We start from the raw sequence: 26,005 nt of genomic DNA on the forward strand, positions 1-26,005 counted from the left end.
AGCTAGAATTATAGGCATGAGCCACCTGCAGTGGGCAATATAAATAAATTTTGTGAATGCTGTGTTTTGTTTTGATATAGTAATAGGAATAGGAAGACTAGAATAGGTTTATCTTCCTTATATGACTTGGGTCATTGCTTTTTCCATTCTATTCAAATACATTGTCTTTGAGCTATATCATATTGTACTCTTGATACAATTAGTATATTATATATACTAATTATATTATATTGTATTATATTATATAGTATATATATTAAATAACAGGCTCTCTCTATATATTCTCTATATAAATGCATATGTATTTTATAGAACAATGAAACCAGTAGAAACTATTTTAAGATGGGAAATTAATATAGTAGGGTGTGATAGAGGCAATGTGGCTGATGAGGTATATTGTATGCATGTATAAACAATGACATTAAATAACCCATGTACACCTAAGGTATGCTAATAAAACATCTTAATTAAAAACAAATTACAGGGCTGGGGATATAGCCTAGTGGCAAGAGTGCCTGCCTCGGATACACGAGGCCCTAGGTTCGATTCCCCAGCACCACATATACAGAAAACGGCCAGAAGCGGCGCTGTGGCTCAAGTGGCAGAGTGCTAGCCTTGAGCGGGAAGAAGCCAGGGACAGTGCTCAGGCCCTGAGTCCAAGGCCCAGGACTGGCCAAAAAAAAACACAACAAATTACAGATTTCAGTAAAAGACTTAAAAATAGGAAAGACTAAAATAGAGATCTAAATATGGAGAATCCAGAAGGAAGATATAAAAATGCTAGATAAACCAGGATACAGATTTTCATGTTTAAAAGCAAAAACATTTGAAATCAATAACTAGTTTGCCTTTTTCCAACACAGAAGTACCAGTGGGCTTGATCTCCATGAGAATGGAGCCACAATAATTATTTCCAGTTAGAGGAAAGTGCCTAAAAGCTTATTTCCATTAGACTAGCCAAAACCAGCCTCTTTTTGTGTTTTTTTTTTTTTTTGTTTTTTTCCAGATGTGTGGTTTGCTGGTGACTCAGCTTGAGCCTAAGCCATAGAAACTAAGGCTGTCTTTGGACTATCTCCCAGAGTCTAAAAATACAATATTGTGTTCTTTTGGTGGATCACAAGATTTATTACACCAGGACCTGCAGCTAATTACACAACAGCTTCTTCTCTAAGCCCCAGTCCATGAGGTCCTTATGAACTCAGTTATCCATATAAGAAACCAATGGCATGTTCAACACCATAATGGAGGGTCTTGATGTCTGATTTTTTAAAGCACCTGTGGGTCTTGCAGTGGTCCCTTGCATGTGGAATGTTCTAGAGCCTTCTGTGTAAGGCTCTGCTGTGTGTACTTCAGGGGATACATGAGTAGTAGAGAGCTGTAGTACTCCCAGGCCTTTACATATTTCTCCAGCTGTAAACACTGCTCCCCATTGTTACATGCACCTTTAATTCCTTTTCTTCCCCCCCTCTTGGTAACTCTAGGTCATAGTCTTTCAACTATCCTTCAGTTCTGTGTCCTGCTAAAGTTCTGGGTTCAATATAAGTAGCAAGAGCAGTGCCTCTGCAATTCTTGATAAGTGAATGGATCTAAGCATTTCCATTTCTTTTCTCTTATGTCTGGTGGTTAACATTATAATCCTGCTCCTTTCTTTTAATTTTCCTGAGCTTACATTGGATGCATGGAGCCCCCTGTGTTCACAGATGCTATTGAATTCAATCATCTGAAGTGAGTCAAGATGTGAAGAAGATAATCTATCACTTAGTTTACTAAGTGGGAAAAACTGTGGCATTTATCTTTGCTGGTTCATATAGTGCAGGGCCTAGCCTATGACAGGAAAGCTTCATCCTTAGGTAGATATCATGATATATCTTCCCACAGCCACAGCTACTGAGTCCTGAGATTTATCGTGTGCTCTCTGCATGCCCCATGAGCTCATTCACTTTTTACTGTGATCATCCATAACTTCATTGCCACAGTGAACACAGAGACACAGAAAAATGTAAAAATGTAGACCTAAGCTGCACAGCCAGTGAGAGGGGAACCAGGATCTGAATCATGTCTCTGACTGACCTTACATACAGTGTGAAGACAAGAATTCTCAGTCACAAAGGAGTTAATGATAGCAATTGTCAAAAAGGATGTTGTTTCCACATCAAAACCAAAGAAGGGATTAGAAGATGGGTTCCTTTGGATACTTAGTCAATATTCAAAATGTTTACTGTTTAGGAGGGAAATCATTTCCACACGACTGCCTTTTGAGTTTCCATTTTATTTAAAGCTCTTTCTCTTCCTGTGTTTCTGGCCCAGCCTCTAGCAAGTACACAAATTCTAGTGTAGGAATGAATGTCTTCTCAGATCATTAAAACTTTGAAAGTTGCAGTTTGGTGGTAAGAATTTCCTTAAGTAAAGTTTAATCACCAGACATCTGTGCTGTCTTTGGCAACAATGTGGGTGGTAAACAAAATCTGATTTAATTATTTGGCTTGGCCTATCCACATCAATTATCTCAGCATGTAAAAATACTGATCTATTTTTAAAATGTACTCTTAGGTGGATTGGTATTAGCTGTTACTTCACTATCTTAGGCAATGATCAAGTTCCAGTCATTTTCTCTCCTTTGTCTACTTTTGTAGAAACTTCAAACCGCAGGTGGTGGTATTATCCTAATCCTTTACCTGATACAAAACCATGGCTTCAGAAAGCCATTGTTATCTTTGTGATCAACTAACTATCAAATGGTAGAGGCATAATTGTAACTCAAACCTCTATCACTATACTGTTCTGATCCCTATGCCATAACAAATCCTTAGCAAATATTTATATATAGCTTTTTCCTTGGCTAGTGATGTTTCATGATGGCTACAAAGACAAGCATCATGATTAAACTCAAGCTTTGCTTATGGAGAACATCTACTGAGCTATAAAGCAGTTTTGCCAAATAAATTGAACACAAAAATTTAATTCTTGCATGAGCTATAGTACAGAGGTATACAATGCAAAAATGTACTAATTAAGGAATTCAATGTCTATTTTAAGATGAATAGTTAACAAGGATGCAATGAGGTTTATTTTTTTGGATGAAGTCCTTAGGTCAGAGGGAATGTTGAAAGAAAAAGGAATTGTAGAAGGTTGATAGGGTATTCAGAAGGTAATAAAGCATGTTGCCCCTAATGATTAAGAGCTGTGTGGGAAGCAGGCCACCTTAGACCTGTTTCGCTCTTTAAGAAAGCTATTCCTAAAAGTAACTGCAATCTGTTTAAAAAAAACTTAACTATGTGTGTGAATGTGGTGTGTGTGTGTGTGTTTGTGTGTGTAGTAATGATCAGATTTGCATAATGATTATTTTGTTAAGGTGGCTATTTTTATCCTAACACTTTTGCTGTCATTTTACTACTTCTTTGTTTGTGTCATTATTATTTAATGAAAAAGAATGTGAAGTAAAAAATGCAAAGAAGTTTCTAGTCAAAAGAGTGCAAATAACCTAAACTCAATCTATCAGAAAGAGAAATGCTTTACTTAGTTCAATTACACCTTATTAGTTTTAACCATCTTCTTATAGAAGCAATGGCAGTTGACAATGCATTCAATTCTGATAATAGTTATAAAATTAAACAAGATGTGGCTAAAAATTGTAGCAAGATCTAAGCATTATGGCATGACAATGGTGGGTAGCCTATTGAGGGTCGACATAAATGGGAGTGAAGTATGGGGATAAGTGTAAATAAATAAATTAGTAAGGTTACTGTAATGAGCCATAGTAATTAGGGATTGTTCATCACAGCCGTAGTTCTCTAGGTTTGTATTTTCCCAAAAAGTAAGTGCAATACATTATTTGATTCTGCTAAATTGAGTAACTCCCCCAAAAAGTAGATAGAGTGCTTCATGCCTTAACATTGCATGAGAAAATGTTGAGTACAACTAATATCTAATCTTGAAACTGACAGCATTTAATTCCTCAGAGCCTCAGTTTGTTTAGATACAATATAGAGGAAACTTCTCTCCCATCGCTAAAACAACTAGAGCTATCAGCTACTTTCAAAACACTGCATGACTAAGATTTTAGAAGAATTACTAATACATGTGTAATTTTTAAACCCATATTTAAAATCCTGTTTTACTTATTTCATTGTATAAACATAGCCTCCAGAAAATGGTAAGAAGAAAACAAAGCCTTGTAGAATAAGAGAAGATAGGTATGGAGTCACAAAAAAACCTAATGATTATGTTTCTACCATGCATAAATATAATCCCAGGAGTTAAATAAAATAAAATACTTAAAAACTGGATATAAAATAAAATAACTGGAATGGTTAGCTATTAGAATCCCCAAATTTTCCATTTTTTCCAATAAAAAATTCAGATGACCTAAAAATAAGAATCATAGTTTGCTAACATTTAACCAGAAATGGGTATTGCATCTGAGCAATGTCTAGAATATTTCTGAAGATCTGCACCAATGGTTAGGAACACTTAGCTTTCTCCTGTGTCCTCTATTCCTGGCTTATGAATTTCTACCTGGCTTGGAGAGAATAATGGCCAGCATGGAGAAATGGATTTACACTGTAATTTTATAACTCTGACATCGATGACACTTCAGTTGTTGGGAATTGACCTGTACATCAGTCAGCATCATGGTGTGTGCCAAGCAGCATTGCTTGCCCTTCAGCATGAAATGCCACTAACACTTGACGCTTGCCCTTAAAGAGATGATTTTGACCTTTGACATCATCATGCGCCTTTTGGGGCCCAAAGTTGCCCCTGAATGAAGACCTGTACCTTAGTTATGATTCTGTGTGTCTTAAAATCTGTTCCTCTAGAGAAAAGGCGGGAATAGCTTTTAGGAAGAAAAATAAAAAATCTAAAAAGAGTAAATAAAATTGGTCCTACTTCTCTTTAGCCTGCTTTTTTTTTTTTTTTATCTCTTTGGTGCTGTTTGAATCATGATGTTGTGTAGAACTCTGACAACCACCTGTAAACATGAGGCGATAACCATCATAGGAGACATGCCCAAACATCCTAGATTTTGTTTTCTGTCATTCACCCTTGCTTGGAAGCAATAGAAGCAATTTCCTGGATATTTTGTGAAAATAAAAATCCCATTTACTTAGACCCTGTGTGTGTGTGTTTGTGTGTGTGTGTGTGTGTGTGTGTGTATGCGTGTGTGTTGCTGAAGATAAATTCTAAAATTTAAAGTGTCAAGCTCACATATGTACAGTTGGTAGATGGCTTTTGTAAAAATTCAAAAGCCATTTAATGGAGAAAGAATCACCTTTCCCATAGGTAAAAAATGATGGAGGGGGCTGGGGATATGGCCTAGTGGCAAGAGTGCTTGTCTCGTAAAAAATGATGGAGGAACAAGACATTGATATGCAAAACCTCTCAATTTGAGTACTACAGGAGTAAAAAACATTAACTCTAAAAATGGGTCCAAACTTACTTGTAAAATGTACAACCATAAAGGTTCAGCAAAGAAAGAAAGAGAATAAAACACAGGCTGAGACTTAAATCATTTATTAACATGATACTCAGCAATTAAAAATATGAATAAAATACAAAATAATGACAATATCAAATGTTAGCAAGGATGTAGAGAAAATGTTCATTGTTACATTTTTGATGGGCAAATAAAATGGCTCTACAACTCTGAAAAGCAAGACTTGTTGTTTGGCCTTATTGGTGGTAGTTGTAGTGGTTCTTTTTTAGAAAAATTAACCATATGATTTGGGGTCATTATAATAATCCAAATATGAAAATTTTATTTTGCCTCTATACTGGCTCATGTAATAGAGAAGATCTTGACTGATAATATGGATACAATAAATTCTATTATTACACAGGTCTACTTTCATGAAAACCTGTACTCAGACAAGGAATCACTGAGATGGTTTTCAACTTCTGTAAATGCATCATTTGATATAGCATGTGAAATCTATGTCATTGAATATTTACAATTTTGGATCCCAAATCCAATCCCTTAGTATGAAACCAACTAAATTACACAGAAAAGAAAATCACAATAGAAGAGTCAGAACACCATCTTGTAAATAAAATCATTTTATATTCAGCTGCATAAAGATCTTTCTCAAGTATTGTTACCAGAACAATTTACTTACAGATTTTATCATTTGTGCTAAACATATTTTTAAAACACTTATCTCTATTACATAGATTTGTAATATAAAATGATGTATATGTTATAAAATTATTTATATATATTTTTAAGAAAGCAGATGGTTATGCTGTAATTCTGATGAAATACTTTCCTACTTATGCCCGTGTTGGGGAGTGAAAAGATGTGATTAAGAAGGCACTTAATCACATGCTGAAAAGCACCAAAGGAATGCTTAACACCCTCCGCAGAGAGCCACCAAGATTTTCTCATAATCTCCCTTGGTTTCATCCTGTAGATACAAAAGTACACATCAATTAATACCATTGCAAAGTCATAGACAATATCTTGCTTAATGATACTATAATATTTGTAGAGTTAGTTGTACTTTCAGCTCACATATTACAACACCTCAACTTTCTAGGATCTTTGACCAAAGAACTCTACATCTAAACAATACATAGAACAGATAGTAATGTACCTGAATTTTACACAAGCAGGTTATATAGTTCTCTGAATTATGTTGAATTTTTGATAAATTATTTTCTGAGTATGAAAAATAATACCACAGAACTGAATTTTTTTCACAGTGCAATTTAATCTTGTATCATAAATGAGAAAATATGACTCATTCACTAGAAAAAATACAGACACAATGTTCTTACTTTTTCTTGACTGATTTTGGTTATTAAGTACAAAGAATGCCAATTTCAATAATTTGGTCATTTTTCAATAGGTTCAAAACCCTTGACTTTTCTTTTTATATTCCTTTTGAAACACTAAGAACTTGAACTCTAATTTTAGATATTTTTCTATGCTACAAAATTATTTTAGAAGTATCAAGTAAAATGTATAGAGGTTCTTTTAGTAACTAGTCCCTTATCCTTTATCATTAATTGTACAATGAATCATGATGTCCATCTATAATGGAAGAAATTACCTATTAATGAAATTCCAATGCATTTTGCCAGTGAGTTTCTTCTTAAAATATTCACACTAACATATACTAAATTTTATTATATATAATATATTTACATTAGGTCAGCTCTTTGTTATAAAGATGTTACCAAAAGAATGTTCACTTTTAAAACCATAACTGAAAAAATCATGACATACCAGAATGGCTTGGCAAAGGGAGATCCCATACATCTTCTGATAGTATGCCTTGATATCATTCATGTCAACTTCCGAACGGGAGACCATGATCCTGATCAGTGCCTTATGACGGGTCCCAGCACCCTGTCCAAAGCAAAGCACAATTTACCCTTATTCAGAGAAACCCTCTCGTTAAAGAACATAGACTTCAAAGAGAAGCCCTTTCACCCATCTGTATAGTTCTAGAGGAACTATCTACACACATACACACACATCACACATACACACACACATCACACCTATACACCAGACCAGCCACTACATAAGCAGTAGACTCTGCCCTCTTTCTTGCCTGTACAACCCAGGAGTTATGAATAGTGGGCATTTTGCTGAAATTTGGAACATGATCATATAATTTATCTATCTAAATCACAAGAATAGGTAGTATTTCATTAAGTTTAGGATGAAAACCAATCATCATATCAGGAATAACAATGTCCTATCTAATTCTACAAACTCTCCTCTGGGCACCGGAACACCAGAACTCTAATTATATGTGTTGTCTTTCAACCTTGCGTACTCCTACTCTAACCTCATTTCTGCTCAAACTTCAGGTATTAACTGACAGCAAGACTTCATAGATTTCTGAGATCTGGGGCAGATCTTCCGGACCATAAGATATTCATCATTACCTGTTGAAATGCACACTAGACAACAGCAGGCACAGGAGCAGCAGCCAACCATGTCTGTCACTGCTGCCAGGCATGCAGAGCATGACTATCAATTCATTATGTCATTGCTTAAATCTCAATCTTTCTTCTCTCTCTCCCACTCTCCCACACATACACAAAAACACATTCTCTTTCTCAAACATACTCTCTCTCTCAATCCATACCCTAAAATAAGAGTTTTATCTCTCTTTTCTCTCCCTCCTCTCTAGCAAATCATACCATAAAAGGAAACTTTAACCACCCTTCTTTAGGTGATTTGGCTTTAAGCAAATTGTAAATCATGCAAAAAAATCATTTTCAGTATCACTGTATAGTCAAATTGATACATTTTCAAAATATGTCACACATAACAGAAGTATAATCTAACAGAGTAGTAAGTATATCAACTCTTGTACTTACAAGAGCAATGATTCTTTTTAAGGGGAAGATAAAATGTTATTTCTAAATAATCATACTCTTTCCACCTTCTCTACACTTTCTGCTCTTTAGCAAAGCATGTAAGTAGAACAGTACCTTCATGGCCTGATGGAGCTTCTCAGCAAAGAAGCATGGGGGACTTGTGGCACACTTCACTGCAAGAGAGACAGAGTTTAGTTGACATGCTCAGGGCAGGAGAAAGATACATTTGAAAGAATGAAGAATTACAGGGTTTAGTCAACAGGCTTCTATCAACCTTTCCATAATGTGTGATATTGGGTTTATTAGAAGATAGTTATAGCCCTCCAGGTATTGCTTATGAGTATTCTTTCTCCTATCAATTTATTTTTAGAAGTTTTAAATGCATATCAAGAACAACCTTAATAATCACTGCTATCCTAAGTATAGCCCCCATACACATAGGGAAAACAGAATGTGTTAAAGGCCATGGAAATAAATACTTGATTCAAGTTATAACAACTTTTTTGAAAACACAAGGAGGTAACAAATATTAAATAGCAATCAGCTTTGCCCAGGCCTGCTTTAGTTCCAGTCTCGTCTGCAAGTCACAGCAGAGGATCACAAGAGCCCAATAGCTATACCCTTATGAACACATAAGATGATGCTAAGTGAAATGAACTCCATGTTATGGAAACAATTGTTATATCACTGTTGTAACTACTTTCAACGTGCTATGTGTAACTGTAGCTTCTATCATTGATTATCTTCTTGTATGCCCTTCCTGTGGTTGTACCTACACTATCTCTGTAATTTTATCTGAATATACTGGAAACCGTGTATACCGGTATTAGAAGTAGGAAATTGAAAGGGAATACCAAAATCGAGAGACACGGGGTAAAAAAAGACAAACAACTACAAAAGCAATACTTGCAAAACTGGTGTAAATGAACTGAACAATTCGGGGTGTGGGGGAAAGGAAAGGGAAAGGGGGGAAGGGGAATGAGGGAGGAGGTAACAAACAGTACAAGAAATGTATCCAATGCCTAACATATGAAACTGTAACCTCTCTGTACATCAGTTTGATAATAAAAATTTACAAAAAATAATTAAAATAAATTTGTTTTTACTGAAAAATAAATATCAATCAGTTGCCCAAACAAAATGCTGGCAGGTATGTTTGTATGGTTACTTCTTATCTTTTTATTCAACAGAAGTTCATAAGTTTGTTAGAAACACAGAACCTAGGACCCAGCAACGTCCTGCTGAATCAGAATCCACCAGCTACCTTGATTCCCAGAGTAATTTACCAGAGTGACAAGGTAATATTTGAGAAGCATGTTTGAGCCTGTAGGTTCCCTGATCCTGATGATCATCTGAACAACCATTAAAAGTGCAAATTTCTGAAGCCAACCCAGACTTACTAAATCAAATTTCCCTGGACTTGTCTAAGATCATTCAACTGACAAGTAGTAGACTGGACCTTTTTTTTTTTTTTTTTTTTGGCCAGTCCTGGGCCTGGAACTCATGTACTGAGCACTGTCCCTAGCTTCTTTTTGCTCAAGGCTAGGACTCTGCCACTTGAGCCACAGCGCCACTTCTGGCCACTTTCTATATATGTGGTGCTGAGGAATCAAACCCAGGGCTTCATGTATTCAAGGAAAGCACTCTTGCCACTAGGCCACATTCCCAGCTCCTAGACTGGACTTTTAAGGAACAAAGGTCTAGTTCTACATCCTATGCTCTTATTGAAAATTCTGAATCACCCGGTCATTGTGTACAACTTGGTGCACACATTGCCTGTTATCAGTAGATACTACATAAGCATATCCTACCACTAAGAAGGTGATGGGCCTTCTTTACCAGTCTTACATGTTACCTTTGTCTGAAATATGGATGCTCCGCTTCTGAAGGTATTCTTATTCATGTAATTCTGATTTTTACTAAATAGAGGGAAATGCTGAAAGTATCATTTTGACTTACAAATTATTCCAGTTGCATGAGTACCTACCAATTGCCGTGAGGCATTTCTCAATATCTCCTTTCATTTCCAGGTCCAGGACTTTTTTCATGTCATGCTGACTGTACTTGGTGTATTTCTGAAACACTGAATATTCCATTCAAATAAAATAAGTTGAAAGCATTGTATTCTTTAGCAAACTTTAAGCATAATCAGAGCAAAAGTCCTTATGGATTTCTTTGGATATCTGAATTTCTGGCACCATTTTAAAAACTATTCACAAGGAGGCAGGATAATGTGGATATTGTGCGTAGTCCTAGGGATGTAACTCCCATAGCTATTTTGGTATTTCTACATCTTTGGAGGCTAGTGTTTGTAAGGGTAAACAGTTATTGGAAATCGCATGTGCTTGACAGCCATACCAATGGCCACTGCAGTACATGCACTATAGCAAATTGACCTTTGCTCATATGAGTATCTGCACAGAAAATTTCTCTTATTATAAGATAACAAACTTTAGATCATCATGATGACTTTACCCTTGTTTGGGCTTCTATTAGGGTTTGAGGTTAATCTTTTGCATAAATGTCAGAGCTTTTTTGCTATTGTTGTTTGGAATGTTTATTTGATTTCTTTAACATCTACATTTCCTTTCCTTCGTCGAAAATTGAATTTGTTTTGGTTTTGTTTTGTTTTATAATTTCATTTGTCTTGCTATATATATATATATTTATAGAGAGAGATCTATCTGTCTATCTATCTATCTATCTAGGTCATATCTATTCCCAATCTTTTACAGGAATAGAAATAGAAAAAATATCTTTATATTTCTCATGTGTATAGAAAGCATGTGTCTAATATTGTGGAATGGTCGCTGGACAAGTTAAAAAATGGTCAAATAGCAATAATGGACAAGGACCATTACCAATTAAGACTTTTTTTCTTTCTTTCGTTTGCCCTAAATAGAGAAAAACACATCTCCCACCAGATCTCCCAAATTATCTTTTCCCTCCTTACCTCTGCGAAGATGGGGATAGCTTCTGGTGGTCAGAATGGTATTGAACACATTCACATCTGTCCCCTTTCTCCTCTCTCCTGCTTCATATAAAGCCTGTCCAAAACCAAAAATAGACCCTTGACTATCTGCTGAATTGATATCTAGGCAAGAATTTTAGTTCTCCTCCAGGAAATTCTAGGCAATAGCTTTGGGATCAAGATAACCAAGGTAGGCTACACTGAGGTTCCAAGGATTTTATTGTGTTTGTCAAGGACTTCCACAGTATCTCTTCATGTACTTGTAAAATTAGACCCTGAATATACATTTGCAGAATTCAATTCTTTTAACAATTTCTTCTTGAAACAGACTTTTTATTCTTTATTATTCAAGAAAGGCACTTATGAATCAACAGTCCAAATACCAGCTAGAGCTGCCTCTTTGATGTTATGTATGCAAATTGCAACCTTGAAATTTAAAAGCTCTGTAATTTTAGACAGATAATTTAACTTTACTAAACCACAGATCTTACTCTTCTGTAAAAGAAAAAGATCCTCTCTACTTTATGGTCACACTTATGCTCTATTAATTCTGAAACACTAATGACTATCATCTTCTTTGGTCACATTGATTTATATAGTCCCATAAATATAAATTGATAGTATCAATTCAAAAAGTACATTCAGAAATGTCACAAGAAAATGGAAATCATTTTAATATGGGCAATTATTTGAAGGCTAAGTCTTGTTCTTTGATACATTGAAAAATTTCTATTAAAATAATTAAAATTTCATGGGCATAAAATTTATTGGATATTTAAACAAATTGATCTTACATTTGTACATTTAATCTGGCACAATGTTCATTAATATCTACTATATAAATATAACATACTGGTACACTGTAATTGATGTGGTAGGCAAATAAATGGCTCTCTGCTGGCTCATTTTGATGCATTTACATAGCGAATATGATTCCATGTGGAAAGAATAAGGCAGGTAATAATTGGATATTTTTAAGACAGAAATTCTATTTCCTAAAATGTTGTGCTTTTTCTAGTATTGACAGTGGGTTGGTATATAAATAATTGACCATATCCCTGAAATTATAAGCAGTAATATATTTGAAATTTTATAAATATATTATAATTTACATTATTATTGTATTAATATTTAAAAATATACATTCATGTCAGTAAACCAGTCCACTAATTATTGTTTAGAAGTATGTTAAATATGTTACAGCTTCTACTTCATTTAATATAGTTACTTTCCCCAAATAGGTGTGTTACATGCCTAATCCCAGCACTTAGGAGGCTGAGGCAAGAGAATCTTGAGATGAAGGCCAGTTTGAGCTACACAGCAAGTTGTGAGGCAAGCCTAGACTAGAGACTCTGTCTTAATAAACAAATAAAAACAAAAATAAAAATAGAAACAACACACCCTTTTCCATTTTATGTATTTTGTAAATATAATATCCAGTGTTTCTGAAAAAATGAAAAAAAGAACAAGACTAGAATAGAAAAACAAAAAGAAAGGAAAAGAAAAGAAAGGAAGGAAGGAAAGAAGGATAGTTCCTGGGAAAATTCTTTCTTTTTTTTTTTTTTTTTTGGCCAGTCCTGGGCCTTGGACTCAGGGCCTGAGCACTGTCCCTGGCCTCTTCCCGCTCAAGGCCAGCACTCTGCCACCTGAGCCATAGCGCCCCTTCTGGCCGTTTTCCATATATGTGGTGCTGGGGAATCAAACTGAGAGCCTTATGTGTAGGAGGCAAGCACTGTTGCCACTAGGCTATATTCCCAGCCCCTCTGGGAAAATTCTTAAGCTCTCATTTAATACAAGGCTGTAGGAATGATGAAGTCAGTCGAAATCATGAGGACTACATATTTTTCTCCTCAGCCCAAGAAGACGCTTTATGTCATACTGGAATCTGTGTGTCATTAGGGAACAAAGACTAAAGAATCACTGGCTTCTCAGAGGATCTAAGATCTGAGTTAATATTATGGGCATTAATCGTTGAGCCACAGAAGGGAGAAGGTTGGCTCCAGCGTAGTTTCTGAGCTCTTGCTTACCCTGGCATCTGTATCAGCCAAGTCTTCATTAATACCCACATCCTCACATCGGTCACCCTGAAAAGAAAAATTCCATCCTATTGTGAGCTTTTCTGTAGAATGAATATACATGGTTTGCTTAATTCCTGTAGTATTAGCCAATATTGTTTGAGGAAACGTACCAGGAGGAAATCTTGTCATTTGCAAAAATATGGGTGAACCTGGGGGACATTATAGGAAATGTAACAAGCCAGGCACAGATGCAACACCATGTGATCTCACATCCATGCAAAGTCTAAAATGATTTAATCATAGTAACAGAGAGCACAATGTTGGCTAGGGGAGGAGGTAGAGTGAGAGTACAAAGTGTACAAACTTTCAGATTGTCAGACTCTTTTACCCAGCCAACAGACCAAAGCCAATAATAAATAATGTAGTGTATATTTCTAACTAATGGAGAAAGTTTCAAATGTCCCACCTTAGAAATCAACAGGTAATTAAAGTCATAGACACATAATTTGATTCATCAAGTCTATATTACATATGTAGGTTACACAGAACAGTACATTTCCAAAATATATACAGTTACAATTTATCAACCAAAATAATATAAACTAAGAAGACAAAGGATTAATCATCCATCTCTAGAGAGAGCTCAAATGGAAGTATTTCCTCTTTATAAGAGGAGTAGCATTTCATAAACTACTTGAGTTGTACCTTAGCAAGAGCAAGCAAAGCCTTCTGAAAGTCTCCAGATGTGTCTGATGCAATGTCTTTGGCCAGATCTCTTTTCAGTTCTGAGGGAAAAAAGGTTTTGTAGTAAACTCTTTCAAATAATGGCCCTTGTGATAGGATAACAATAACTGGAATGTCTTTAGCTTACAATGCCACAATGGTCAATGAACTACAGAAATGTGTGTGTGTGTGTTTTTTTTCAATCTTTATTTAAAAGTAGAGTAATCAGACCTGGTGAAATTTTAGACTATCAAATCTATTTCTTTTATGACAATGGAAACTAGCTGACTAGTATTGTAAATGAAAACCTGTTTGGAAAAGCTTAGCTAACAATGATAAACTGCTTAGCATATATCACCAAATAATAAATTCTGAAATTATTTGTGGAATATAGAGTGACAAATTAGGCAACACTACAAATAGAAACTTCACGTATCATGATAGAAACAGAAGTAATTATTTCAACATAAATTACTTCAAAAACTAAAAACACCTCTCATGTTAGCTTACTGCTACGTGTTCATGTGTGCTTAACTATGTCTCCACAAAATAAAGTACATATAAACCATGTAGAGAAAAAATTCATCTGAATTCATAATAACCTAGAGAAATAGTGCAAAGCAGTAAACTCTCACTGGACTTTATATTTGGCATAATAGAGAAACAAGGATATTTTTTTATCAGGCCAAATATTATGATGCCCCTTTGATCATTATCTCTGATAGATATCAAGTAATATTAATTGTTAAAAATTGAAAAAATGAAGATAAAAGATTTCTTATTTTTATTCCTTTAGAAAATTTCTGTGGAAACACTGCCCAAGAGAGAATCAAGCAGAAAAACCCTCCATAGAGTGACATTGGTTTGGGAAATCTAAAACACAAACAGCTTTGGGAAAGTAGAAAATAGGCAGCGACTTGCAGTAATCATCTTTGCAGTTCTGAACATAACACTGAATGGCATGTTTCACTCAATAGCTAAACTTCAGGGGTCATTATTCCCCATGGATCCAACTACAAATGAAGAACAAATCATCATGCCTGCTCATAGTGGTAAAGATTCCAATAAAGAATCAAAATATGTAATCATTTTTTTTAAATATAAGAGAACATTTTTTATGAAATCAATCTCAAAATAACAGAAAAAAATTTAAGTGTTTACTCTGAAGTTCACATTACAACACATGAGCATGAGATCTAAATGAATATTTTCTAGTAAATCTCCAACTCCTAGTGAGGATCTAGACTCCCTCATGAGCACCAGGGCAGCTTGAATGTTGTCTCTTAATTGTGTGTGCATACACTATGCAGATCCAAACAGTAAAGAAACATTTCAATTTCCAAAGTTCACACAATTAATATTTGCAATCACTTTGAGGAAAGAATATAATGCTAGGTGCTGGTGGCTCACATCTGTAATTCTAGGTAGTCCAGAGGCCGTGATCTGAGGATGGTGATTCAAAGGCAGCCTGGGCAGAAAAGTCTGAGACTCTTATTTCCAGTTACTCAGTACAAATCTGGAAAAGGAGCTATGGCTCAAGTGGTAGAGTGCTAGTTTTGCCCATAGATAGCTCAGGGGGTTCAAGCCCTAGTACTCACACAAATAAAGTAAAAATTTAAAAAAAAAGAATATAATATTTACTTCCCAATTAAAATTAAGACTGCTGAACATTATTAGTTACCCTCTCTGTAGACTCTGCTGATTTCTCTGATTTCTCTGTTATTTCTAGATGTCAAAATTTCAATCAAAGTGTCTTCATCAGTTCCAAGTCCCTAAATTGAAAGAAATAAAAAAAACCACATATATAAGCATCAATATTTAATGTGAGAAAATTTTGTAGAAATGTGTTAGTTAGCTTTGCCTATAATAATCACAAAAAATGTGTTATAGTTGTCTAAAAGAAAATAGGTTTGTTGTCACTATTTGGAATAAAGGAATAAAAATGAATCAGAGGGTGCGAGTGCTTGATGACTGTAGCCTTAGCTATGGAGATGGAGGCAAGCTCAGGCTCTTAAGACCCCTTTTCAAGCAATATCTGGGTGCAGTGGAGCACACCTGTTACCCCTCAGCCTAGAGTAGAGGTTGAGATTGGGAAGATTGTAGTTTGACACTAGCCTGGGGGAAACAATGTAAGAGATCCCATTTCCAAAGAAGCAAACTGGGCACGTTTTTGTCCACTTATCATCCAGAAACTATGGAAAATCTGAAGTAGGGAGGTTAGGCTCAGGCATTTGTCATAAAAATAACCAGGAAAATGGGGCTTAGTGAGAGAATGCTTCCTAGCATGCATGACGCACTGGGTTTGATTCCTCAGTACCACATAAACAGAAAAAAATAACCAGGAAAGCAGAGGACTAGATGTATGACTCAGATGGTCAAGCACCAGCCTAGAAAGTGTGAGGTCCTGTATTCATGTCCCAGTACCACTAGATGAAGGTGGAGGTGATGAAGGAGAAGGAAGAAGAGAAGGATTAGATGAAAAAGGAAGCTGAAGCAATTCAATTTTTACAGTGAAAACTACAAGAAGGATAAAGATAGCAACATTAATATTTTTCATGTTACCAATTTTCAATCATTAAAGTATCAACACACATACACACATTCACTGCATTTTCACTGATTGACATGCATGTTAGACATCAAAGGTAACATAGCAGGAACAAGCAGACTTACTATATGCATGTCCTTGAAAGAAGGTATTTACTTAACATTAGTCATTTTACCTTCATGGCAGCACGCAGTTCATCTGCATCAAATTGGGCAGGAGTTTTTAGTAGCGCTAAAACAACTTCTTCAAGGTGACCCACAAGAGCTTTCTTCAGAACTTCATCCAAAGGCTGCAAAACAGATTAGAATCAGGACTGCTAGCAAGTTATCTGCGGTGTTACACAACAACCTGGCATTGCCTGGTCTTTCTGTCATGTTGCTACAGATCCCTAGAGCCAACAATCTTTAATAGGTCTTTCCCTTCACAGTATTCACAGTACAAAAAAAAAATATATTTAGGAATGGCACCATAATCTTTTAAAAAGAATTTGATAAAATTTGCTGAATCCATTGGTACCTTCTGAAATATAGGACTCTCAATCTTTTATAGAAAAAAGAAATTGCAAAGCTCAAAATTTAAGAAGCTATGTATTAACAAAACAGTAGTACAGATACTTTAAAAATAGTCTCTCAAGGTTCGTAAGTGTTGAGATGTACACTCCCTGAATTAGCCCAGTAATAAAAAATGTTACATTTAACAATTTTCTAATTTCAATGAATAAAGAAAAGCTTAGCATTTCAGATGCAAACTCTATATTTCAGAAATATAGAGCTCATTTTAAATTTGGGCAGATTCCAAAACAGTGATTTATGTCTGTAATGCAGCATCTGGGGAAACAGAAGGAGGTGGATCCTGGTTCAAGACCATGCCCAGACAAAAACCAGAGACCCTATTTGAAAATAACTAAAGTGAAAAAGACCTAACCCAATAATACAAGTGCTTTCCTAGCTAAGCTCTAGCTTCAAACCTTAGTATCACCAAAACACAAAAAGGAAGTAAACTTCAGCAGGAAATTTAACTCAATCAAAATATATTCTTTCTTATATTTAGTATTCCTGATGCTTTTGTGTTCAAATTGAACAACTGTTTTCAGTACACAGAGCTGAGAACTAATACCAAACTGGCAAGTATATGAAACCAGTATATTTGCTGGAATTGGCTCAATTACAGTAAAGTACATAAATACCCGAATTGCAGTCTTATGGGTAATAGGGAAGTGATAGTTGCAAACACACAACAAACCCTCCCCCTACAAAAATAAATAAATAAATAAACACATAGCACTTTGTTTCAAAATCTATGCTCAAGCATAAACATGAGCCAGATGAAATTTGTGAATTCACTACCATGCCCCACCTTTCCTTTCTCCTGAAGGTAAGCTGCCTTGATCTGCTGGCGCTGAGAGTTGTTCCTCTTAGTGAGAATATCAATGATGGTTGCTTCATCCACACCTGGAAATAAGAGTCTTCAGCTTTAACATCAATTTTGTCTTCTACCATCAACTGACATTAAATGATTCCTCATCAAGATAACCCACATTGAGTTCTTAACAAACTAAGAAAATAAATCCTACACTACTTATCAAGCTGAAGCCTTTGGAAAGATTTTCATCCATTTCAACGGCAAATGAAAAGCCAATTCATTGTTCCCAGGCTTCCGTTACATTGAATATTCAGGGTTCAAGCCCTAAATGTGTTGATTCACTATTGAGTTTCTACTATTTAAAACAAACAAACAAACATGGTTTCAGTAATCGAGATCTTCCTGACTTGATCAAACTTCCCTAAGAACTGAAAAAGGAAATATATCTTTATTTGACAAAGATATCTCTTTATCTCCCCACATGGAAGATTCTTTCCATCTACCAAGTCTGTTTTGCAATAGCTTTTTCAATAGTAGCCCTGCAATATTCAGGAGGGAACTTTTAAGGAGACATGCTCACCCTTAACCATTATGGCTTTGTGCAAGGCCTCAACATCCAAGGAGGGATTGAAGCTGGGGTAGGGACTCACAGCTGACCCAGGACCACCTTTGGAGGATTTCACAGTTTGCTATGAATGACAGAGACATAAATTAGTGTCTATTCACTTCTGTTGCTTTCTACTTTAATACTGTTTAATAACTAAATCACTTCATTACTTACAACATAATCCTGTTCTTGATTGTCAATAAACCAGGCCTGCTTGAGGAATTCTGATACCATTGCCATTTTTAAAAAAGTGTCTAGAATAAAAAAAAGCATAGATATTTACTAAAGAAGCCCACTGCACATACACACATCCTCTTATACACATAGACCATAACATTACAGAATAATTTTGTCATTACTCCTTGGGATTACAGTAAGTAGTATAAGAAAATCTGAATTTTATTTGGTTTTTAAAATATTCTTCAAAAGTACCTAGATATTCTGGTGAGAAACAGATCTCTCTAGATAAGCTCATTCGTCATCTCTAAGGATCTTATCACTACTGTGAGTCAACACAGAGGTTGAAGAGAAGATCAGATGCTTCACTTCATTACTCTGAATTTAAAGATCACCCACCAGATACCAAGAACTCAGAGTGCAAAACCTTATAACATTTGCCTCCAGGAACCTAGAGACTAGTATGTGCTCTCCATGAGAAAACCACAAGAATGAGGAAAATTCCTTAGAGGAAGTGCCAGCTGAGCTCAGTTCTTGAAATGAGTCAAAACCAGAAGCTGAAGACAATAAAACTGAGAGAAGCTAGTCCTATTTGAAAAGCTAAAAAAAAGAAAAAAAAGTTAACTGGAGAAAGAAATGTTGACAGAAGCTGAAAGAACTTTAAATGTATATCCAAATCATTGGGGAAACATGAGTAAGTTTGAGATATTAAAGCAACACAATTCAACTTATATTTAGAAGATTCATTGTGCTGTATCCCAGAGAATGCCTGATAGGCAAAGCTCAAGAGTAGAAATCACTTAATAATCCCTTAGACAATCTGTGGGATTAGCTTTGGCCTATATAAAAGGGAAGGCTAAAGAAAAGATGTCCATATGTAGTCAGTTAAAATAACCTGGGACAAACTGCATGAGTGGATCGACTCAAAACTAAAATCCATTGATTCCTCCCAAAATAAAAGTTTGTTTTTCTGTTTCTCGGTGTAAATTTATTTTAGTACTTAAGTAATTGGCATCTTCCATCTTCACATTTCTCCTTCTTGAGCTACCTGAATATTAATTAGTGCTGCCAGTTTTTCTTTTACACACACACACACACACACACACATACACATACCACCACCACCACCATCACCACCACACACCTGGAAAAGGATTAGCCTTTGTATTTTTTGTTTGTTTTATTTTTGTTTAACAAAAAGCCGTTGGACAATGTTTAAGTATTCATGTACTCCTGGCAAACTATCATAAAGAAAATTTCTCAAATTGCTGTCATGGTTTGATATATTTCTTTAGTAGAACATGTATATTTTTAAAACTTCAAGTATACTAAAAATCAATGTGTATCTGTTTTCTTCACACACTCCCACACCCGTTACCCCCTCCCCTCAATTATCCTTTGGGAATATACTCAGCAATCTTGGTTCAAGTCTTGCTCCGATCTATCCTCACACCCTTTTGTGATATGCCACTGGAGATGACTAGCATGAACCCATGATGGAATTCGGCAAGATCACCTCTGCAGGTTTTCATTCATCAGGTAATTGATTCCTTCAGTGTGTTCAATTGTTTCAGTCCACACCTGCTGAAAAATAACTGCAATTCCAAGCAAGGAGATGAAATGCTTGCAGGAAATAATCTCCAAGAGCAGAAACCACCTCCATTTAATTATCATGATTGTTTAAATTACTCCTTTGCCATTTGTGTGAAGAACCCGGATATTGTACATTCATTAATACAAGCTCTTCTCTCCAGCAATGGAAAAAGTTAAAGTTGTTTCTTAAGATAAAGTCGTGATGTGCAATTTTGTACTTCCCATTACAGGCTAATTTGGTGCAATGGTTGTTGGCACATGAGTTTTCATAATCAATTGCCTCACTGGCACACCTCAAAGTTCACAATTCTAGCAGTTTAAATTATTCACAACCTATATTATGGTCTGTTCATCCCAATAGTTAATAAAGTAGGGTCTTCAAAAACAAAATATTTAAAATACTATAATTCCAGTCTTTTCAATTGAGAAAGAAACACTTCAAAATAGAGCAAAAAAAAAATGAGTACAGGCATTATCAAGTATAAGATCAAAAGTGAATTTTTAGTAGCTGGGTTTGGCATTGCAGACCTATAATCACAGCTATTTAGGTGATAGAGTCTGAAGGATCTCAAGTTCAAGACCAGACTGGCCAAAGGTACTGATGGGACCCTGTCTCAAAAATAAAATAAAGCCAGAGTGGGAGTTCTTGCCTAGAATGAACAAGGCCCTAGGGAGATGGGGCATTCTTTGAACCAGAAAAAGAAAGTGAGTCAGGTAAATTCAGAATGACTTTAATGAAATCTACTATGCTTTTTTGTTGTTGCTTGTTTATTACAAATCTAAGTATGTACACAGAATCTGAAGTCAGCCAGATAAAGTCATCTAGCTCTTTGCAAGTTTAAAATACAGGGAGTATGGCTGGCTGCAAGAAACAGCTCTGAAGGGAAAAGATTTCATCCTGGCTGCTAGTTTAGTGCCCAAAGCTAATTACATGTATAAACAGAACTTCTTCCCAACCATGACACACCTTATAAATTCCATAGAAAAGTTTATTTCAGCCAAGGCTGATTGCTAAAGCAGTTTAATCCTTTGACTCCAAATACCATCTGAGTCCTGTGAGTTCACAGATGCTTTCCTTCTTTCTTATATTCTAACATTTAAAAGTTAGAATTTGTATTGAACAGCCTTTTCTACAACAGTAGTTCAACAAATACTGAACTTCACTCCCACTGAATTTTAAATTCAGAATTACATCCGCTAGTTAGAAGATGAATTGGGCCAGGTACACATGAGCTGATCAATCTGGGACCTACAGATATTCTCTGTTTCTTCTAATTAATGGTCTCTTTGTGCTCATACACTATTTACCAGTCTTAGTTTTTCTGTTATATTTTGCATATTTGTATATTTATACATTTGAAGAAAGGCCCTTTTGCTTTCCCATCACTATCAATCTTTTCTTTGTGGGGGGAGGGCTTGGACTCAGGGCACTACTGTCCCTGGCTTCTTTTTGCTCAAGGCTAGCACTCTACCACTTGAGCCACAGTACCACTTCTGGCCATTTTTTATATATGTGGTGCTAGGGAATTGTACCCAGGGCTTCATGTATACGAGGCAAGCACTCTTGCCACTAGGCCATATTCCCTGCCGCTATCAATCTTGTGAAATGTTAGTTCCTGAATTTATGACAGAGGAAGTTCAGGCCTGTGGTCCACCATTTCTTCTTGATTACAATAATGGTGTTGCCATATTAATTTCAAAACACAAGAATTTTTAAATCTGTGTTGAGTAATAGCAGAGTGATTCTGTAGTAGATAGCCTTACAACTTGCATCTTGTTTACATGATAGAGCTCTCAGAACTTTACCATGAGGGTAGTTCTAAGTCCTAGGCCTTCCTTAGCACAATGGTCTCATCATCATTCATCCTATTTTCAATCTAGGAAGAATGTCATTTTCAGGTTAATTTACAGCCAGTGATATGAAGAATCATGACATAAATCTATATCAGATTCCAAACTGTTCTACATTCCTTTACATTAGTGACAGAAGAAACAATGACAGGATCAATATTATTTCAAGCAATTTGAGAATAGAATTCATTCAGTCAACCCACGGAACCTATGATAAACTTTACTATAGCCCTGGGTGTGTGTTTTCAAATGTTTTAATCTTGTGCACGGCTTTACCTTGAATATATATTTCACAAGTCATTCTTACACCAATTCTCAAGACAATGGAAGACGTTGAAGAACAACTAAAGGAAAGGTGGACATTTAATTTAGGCTTTGCATTAGAGAGGGAGTTTCCAAGGTCTGGAATGCTCTTTCCTCCTCCACACCCTTCAGTGGATCCTCTACATTGAACTGGGACAGCTTTCAAGCATTTTGCTTTTAAGACAGTCCCCACCTTGGGTATTGTCATCTTCCAAGAGGGGAGTACAAATACACTGTCCTTTATGAACCTCTAATTTCAGCCAAAATATGTGGCATTTAAGAAATCATAATATTACCTAATTCACAAATACTGTACTATCACTAGTATTTTAGGTACAAACATCTACTCACAACTATAAGACATGGATGTAAGGATTGAAATGTTTTGTTTGGAGCTGTACTTTGAATTTCTTTCTTCCTTTATTTTTTTTCTTGGTGTCCATTCTGAGCCTTGAACTCAGTGCCTATGCTTTTCTGTTCAAGGCTCTGGTTCTAACATTTGAGCCACTTCCAGTCCTTTTTGGTAGTTAATTGGAGGTAAGAGTCTCACAGACTTTACTGGCCATGCTGACTTTGAACTGCAATCCTCAGGTTTTAGCTTCCTGAGTAGCTAGAACTACAGGATTATAGGCTTGAGTCACCAATTCTTTTTAGCCAGCAATTAGAGATCAAGAAAGCATCAAACTTGCCTATATGGTCTTCATTTAGGAAATAAGAATGGTGGGATAAGGAGTACTTTTTCTTAAGATCCATATTGCTCTGAAATGTCAAAGTTGAATTTCACCTCTAGTTTAATGAAGGAAGGCATAAATAAATTGGGTCTGTCTGAACTTGCAAACACATACACACACACACACACACACACACACACACACACAAAATATGTCCAGTTTCAAAGAAAATAGTTTACTTCAAGAACTGTTGATGGTTTATCATCAAAAGTAATATTTCCACTATTTTTTGCTCTAATTTTAAATCTATCATAAATTAATAAGTCTAAAGACAATTAAGAACAATCATCTCAACCAGTTAATATCTACAAAATCAACCTTGCAGATGTTTTGATTGAAAAAGTGCTTAATAAGCATGAAACTCTTGCGGGTTCATTAATAATGTAATTATAATTTTGTCAACATCAGTCACATGTTGGGTTTCTTCCAGCTGTGGTTGAACCTGGGGCTAGGGTGGCAGCATAACTTTTGTGGGAGAGGCCATCTCAGAATTCTGAAGCCAGTATTTACCACATTCCACTCACTTGGAATGGGCCTGCTCCTAAGTTACCAAAATACATTCCTGTGAACAGAGGAGGAGGAGGGGAACGTTGTTTTTTTTCTCAGTTCAAATATAATTTTAAGGGCAATCACAGATAGAAAGTCCATACCATAGTGAAGTGCGATTAAAAGTTAGAAATCGACATATGCAATTAACGTTTTACATGGGCTAAGAGAAAAAATCCTTGAGAACTAGTCAAGAATGCATATGAATCATGAGCTCTCATTTTTTTTTTTTGGCCAATAAATCCAACACCAGTAAAACTCTAGGTTTGATTTGTGCTTTACTAAGGAGTTTTATGATCATGAGCTCATTCAACCCAAATGGAGTCATTTTTTAGAGGGCTCTGACATTCCCATGGGATAATTTATCTGATATCATCCAGGAAATGTTTCCTTTCCCCCTTGGATATTCAAACCAACACTGGAAAAGCCTGTCCATGACAGAGAATATGGAATGTGGCCACACCTTGTTTAAACGAAATGAGTAATAAGTGGACCTTCTTAGCTGGCTGAGTAAACATAACATTAATTTCAAAACGCTAATTAAAAAGTGAGCAAATACCACTCTGAGGTCTGAAGCCTATTTACTTTTCTTTACAGGACAGGAAAACAAATTATGCACTTCCTGCTATTTTGAAACAGTTCTGCTTGGAAAGCAACAGCTGACATCCATGTTTCTCTAGAACCCCTTAAACAAGCACCCCCTAACAAACCCCTCCCCAAGCACCCCTTTCCTAGCAAGACACCTTGCAAAACACACATTTTAGGGAGAAGAAAAGGAAACACACATTTTTTGAAGGCTGCCAGAGGCAAAGCACATTCTTTCCTTCTTTGCTATGGTAACTCAACCTCTATACACATAAGTTAAATTGCATTTAACTCAGTCAAACAAAACATTATAATTTGTGAGGCCTAAAAGATAAATATGCAGTGCACTGTTACAGAACATCTTATCATTCAAAAATCCTACAGAAGTAGTAGCATTTAACGGTTACAAAACTTCTTTAAACAAAACACAAAACAAACTCAAAGAAGAGTTTTACTAGTGTGGGAAATGTTTTCAAGACAACCAAAATTAGCTTAAAGGAAAATCAAGGCTTACCGTTTGATTTTCCAAATTTCTTCCAAAGAACTAAAGAGAGGCTCTCTCTTCTCTGAAGGTTTCGGTGTAGACGTGGAGGTCCAGATGTCTGGTTTTATAGGATTTGAATGGAGGCCACACCTAGCAACCAGAAGTTAGTCATTGGCTGCTTTTTGTTTGAAGTAACAAGCTCAGCTTTGTCCAGAAACAAAGTGAAACAAGCCTTGCAAAATTACTCACTAGCTCAACTGAGTTTCTTGCTCAGTTGAGAGCATAAAGGAAGTGGAAAGGAAGGAGATCTTATATATATATATATACAGACACACACATATATATTTATATTTATATATGCTCTTTCTTTTGCACTTTTAGTTCTAAAAGGTACAGAATGCAGTTTAGTTTTAGGTTGGCAGTGCTGTCTGCTCCAATCTAAATGAAATTATTGGCACTTTATTTTTTTAAGTGAGCAGATCATAAAATTAAAAGGGCTTTGACATAAAAACTAAAAACTCAGAGTGGGGGTGCGAATCTTATAATAAGTTTGAATTCATTCTCCATATTAGTACTTACTATAAGATCGTAGGCACAGAGTTAAGTCTCCTGAATTGTTACTATGTTCTTATAGCCACAATCTGATCAACTTTGCAGGTTTCATTTAACAATTGCAAAATGACATCTCTTTGTAAATTTTAAAATTATACACTAATAGATAATTTTCTGTTGTTCTTACACCAGAATTTTTTTTCTAATTTCCAAATAAAGCTTTTATACCTTAGAGAAGTGAAGTTAAATTTTGAACAAAGTTAATGCTAAAATGTTGGCATTGTAACATGGGCATTAGGGGAAAGGCCAATGTGCATTACTTCTTTTGTATATATGTCTTTTGTACATAGGTTTCGGTTTAAATATAGCAAATCTTTGACATTGTAGGGTAGTGGAACAATTAAAAAGAGGAAGTAGAGCTATGGATTAAAAGGATTAATGGATTAGCAATGGTCACAAAAATAATATCATACAAAATTTCCCACCTTATGTAAGGTAAGGAAGGGAAATTTATTTCCGTATTCTCAGTAGTGATTCATTTGTATTCCTCACAAATCCTTACAAGTTAGTATGTGATACATCCATCAAACTATGCACAAGTGTGAACTCTCTCACATCAT

The 26,005-nt window shown here is 35.6% G+C and overlaps 1 protein-coding gene across 1 annotated transcript; it reads right to left on the minus strand.

Annotated features, from left to right (window-relative positions):
- Positions 1-6,040: 6,040 nt before the first annotated feature.
- Positions 6,041-24,970, minus strand: Anxa1 (annexin A1). Its single transcript, XM_048332402.1, has 13 exons — positions 24,864-24,970; positions 18,738-18,817; positions 18,537-18,645; positions 17,951-18,045; positions 16,770-16,883; positions 15,728-15,818; positions 14,029-14,108; positions 13,333-13,389; positions 11,288-11,381; positions 10,322-10,417; positions 8,449-8,507; positions 7,226-7,348; positions 6,041-6,401 (listed from the first exon to the last, which is right to left on the minus strand). The coding sequence occupies exons 2-13, from the start codon at positions 18,801-18,803 to the stop codon at positions 6,345-6,347; spliced, it is 1,041 nt and encodes a 346-aa protein (XP_048188359.1). The 5' UTR covers positions 18,804-18,817; positions 24,864-24,970; the 3' UTR covers positions 6,041-6,344.
- Positions 24,971-26,005: the final 1,035 nt, after the last annotated feature.

Source organism: Perognathus longimembris, chromosome 1 (assembly GCF_023159225.1).
Source record: "Perognathus longimembris pacificus isolate PPM17 chromosome 1, ASM2315922v1, whole genome shotgun sequence".
NCBI lineage: Eukaryota > Metazoa > Chordata > Mammalia > Rodentia > Heteromyidae > Perognathus > Perognathus longimembris.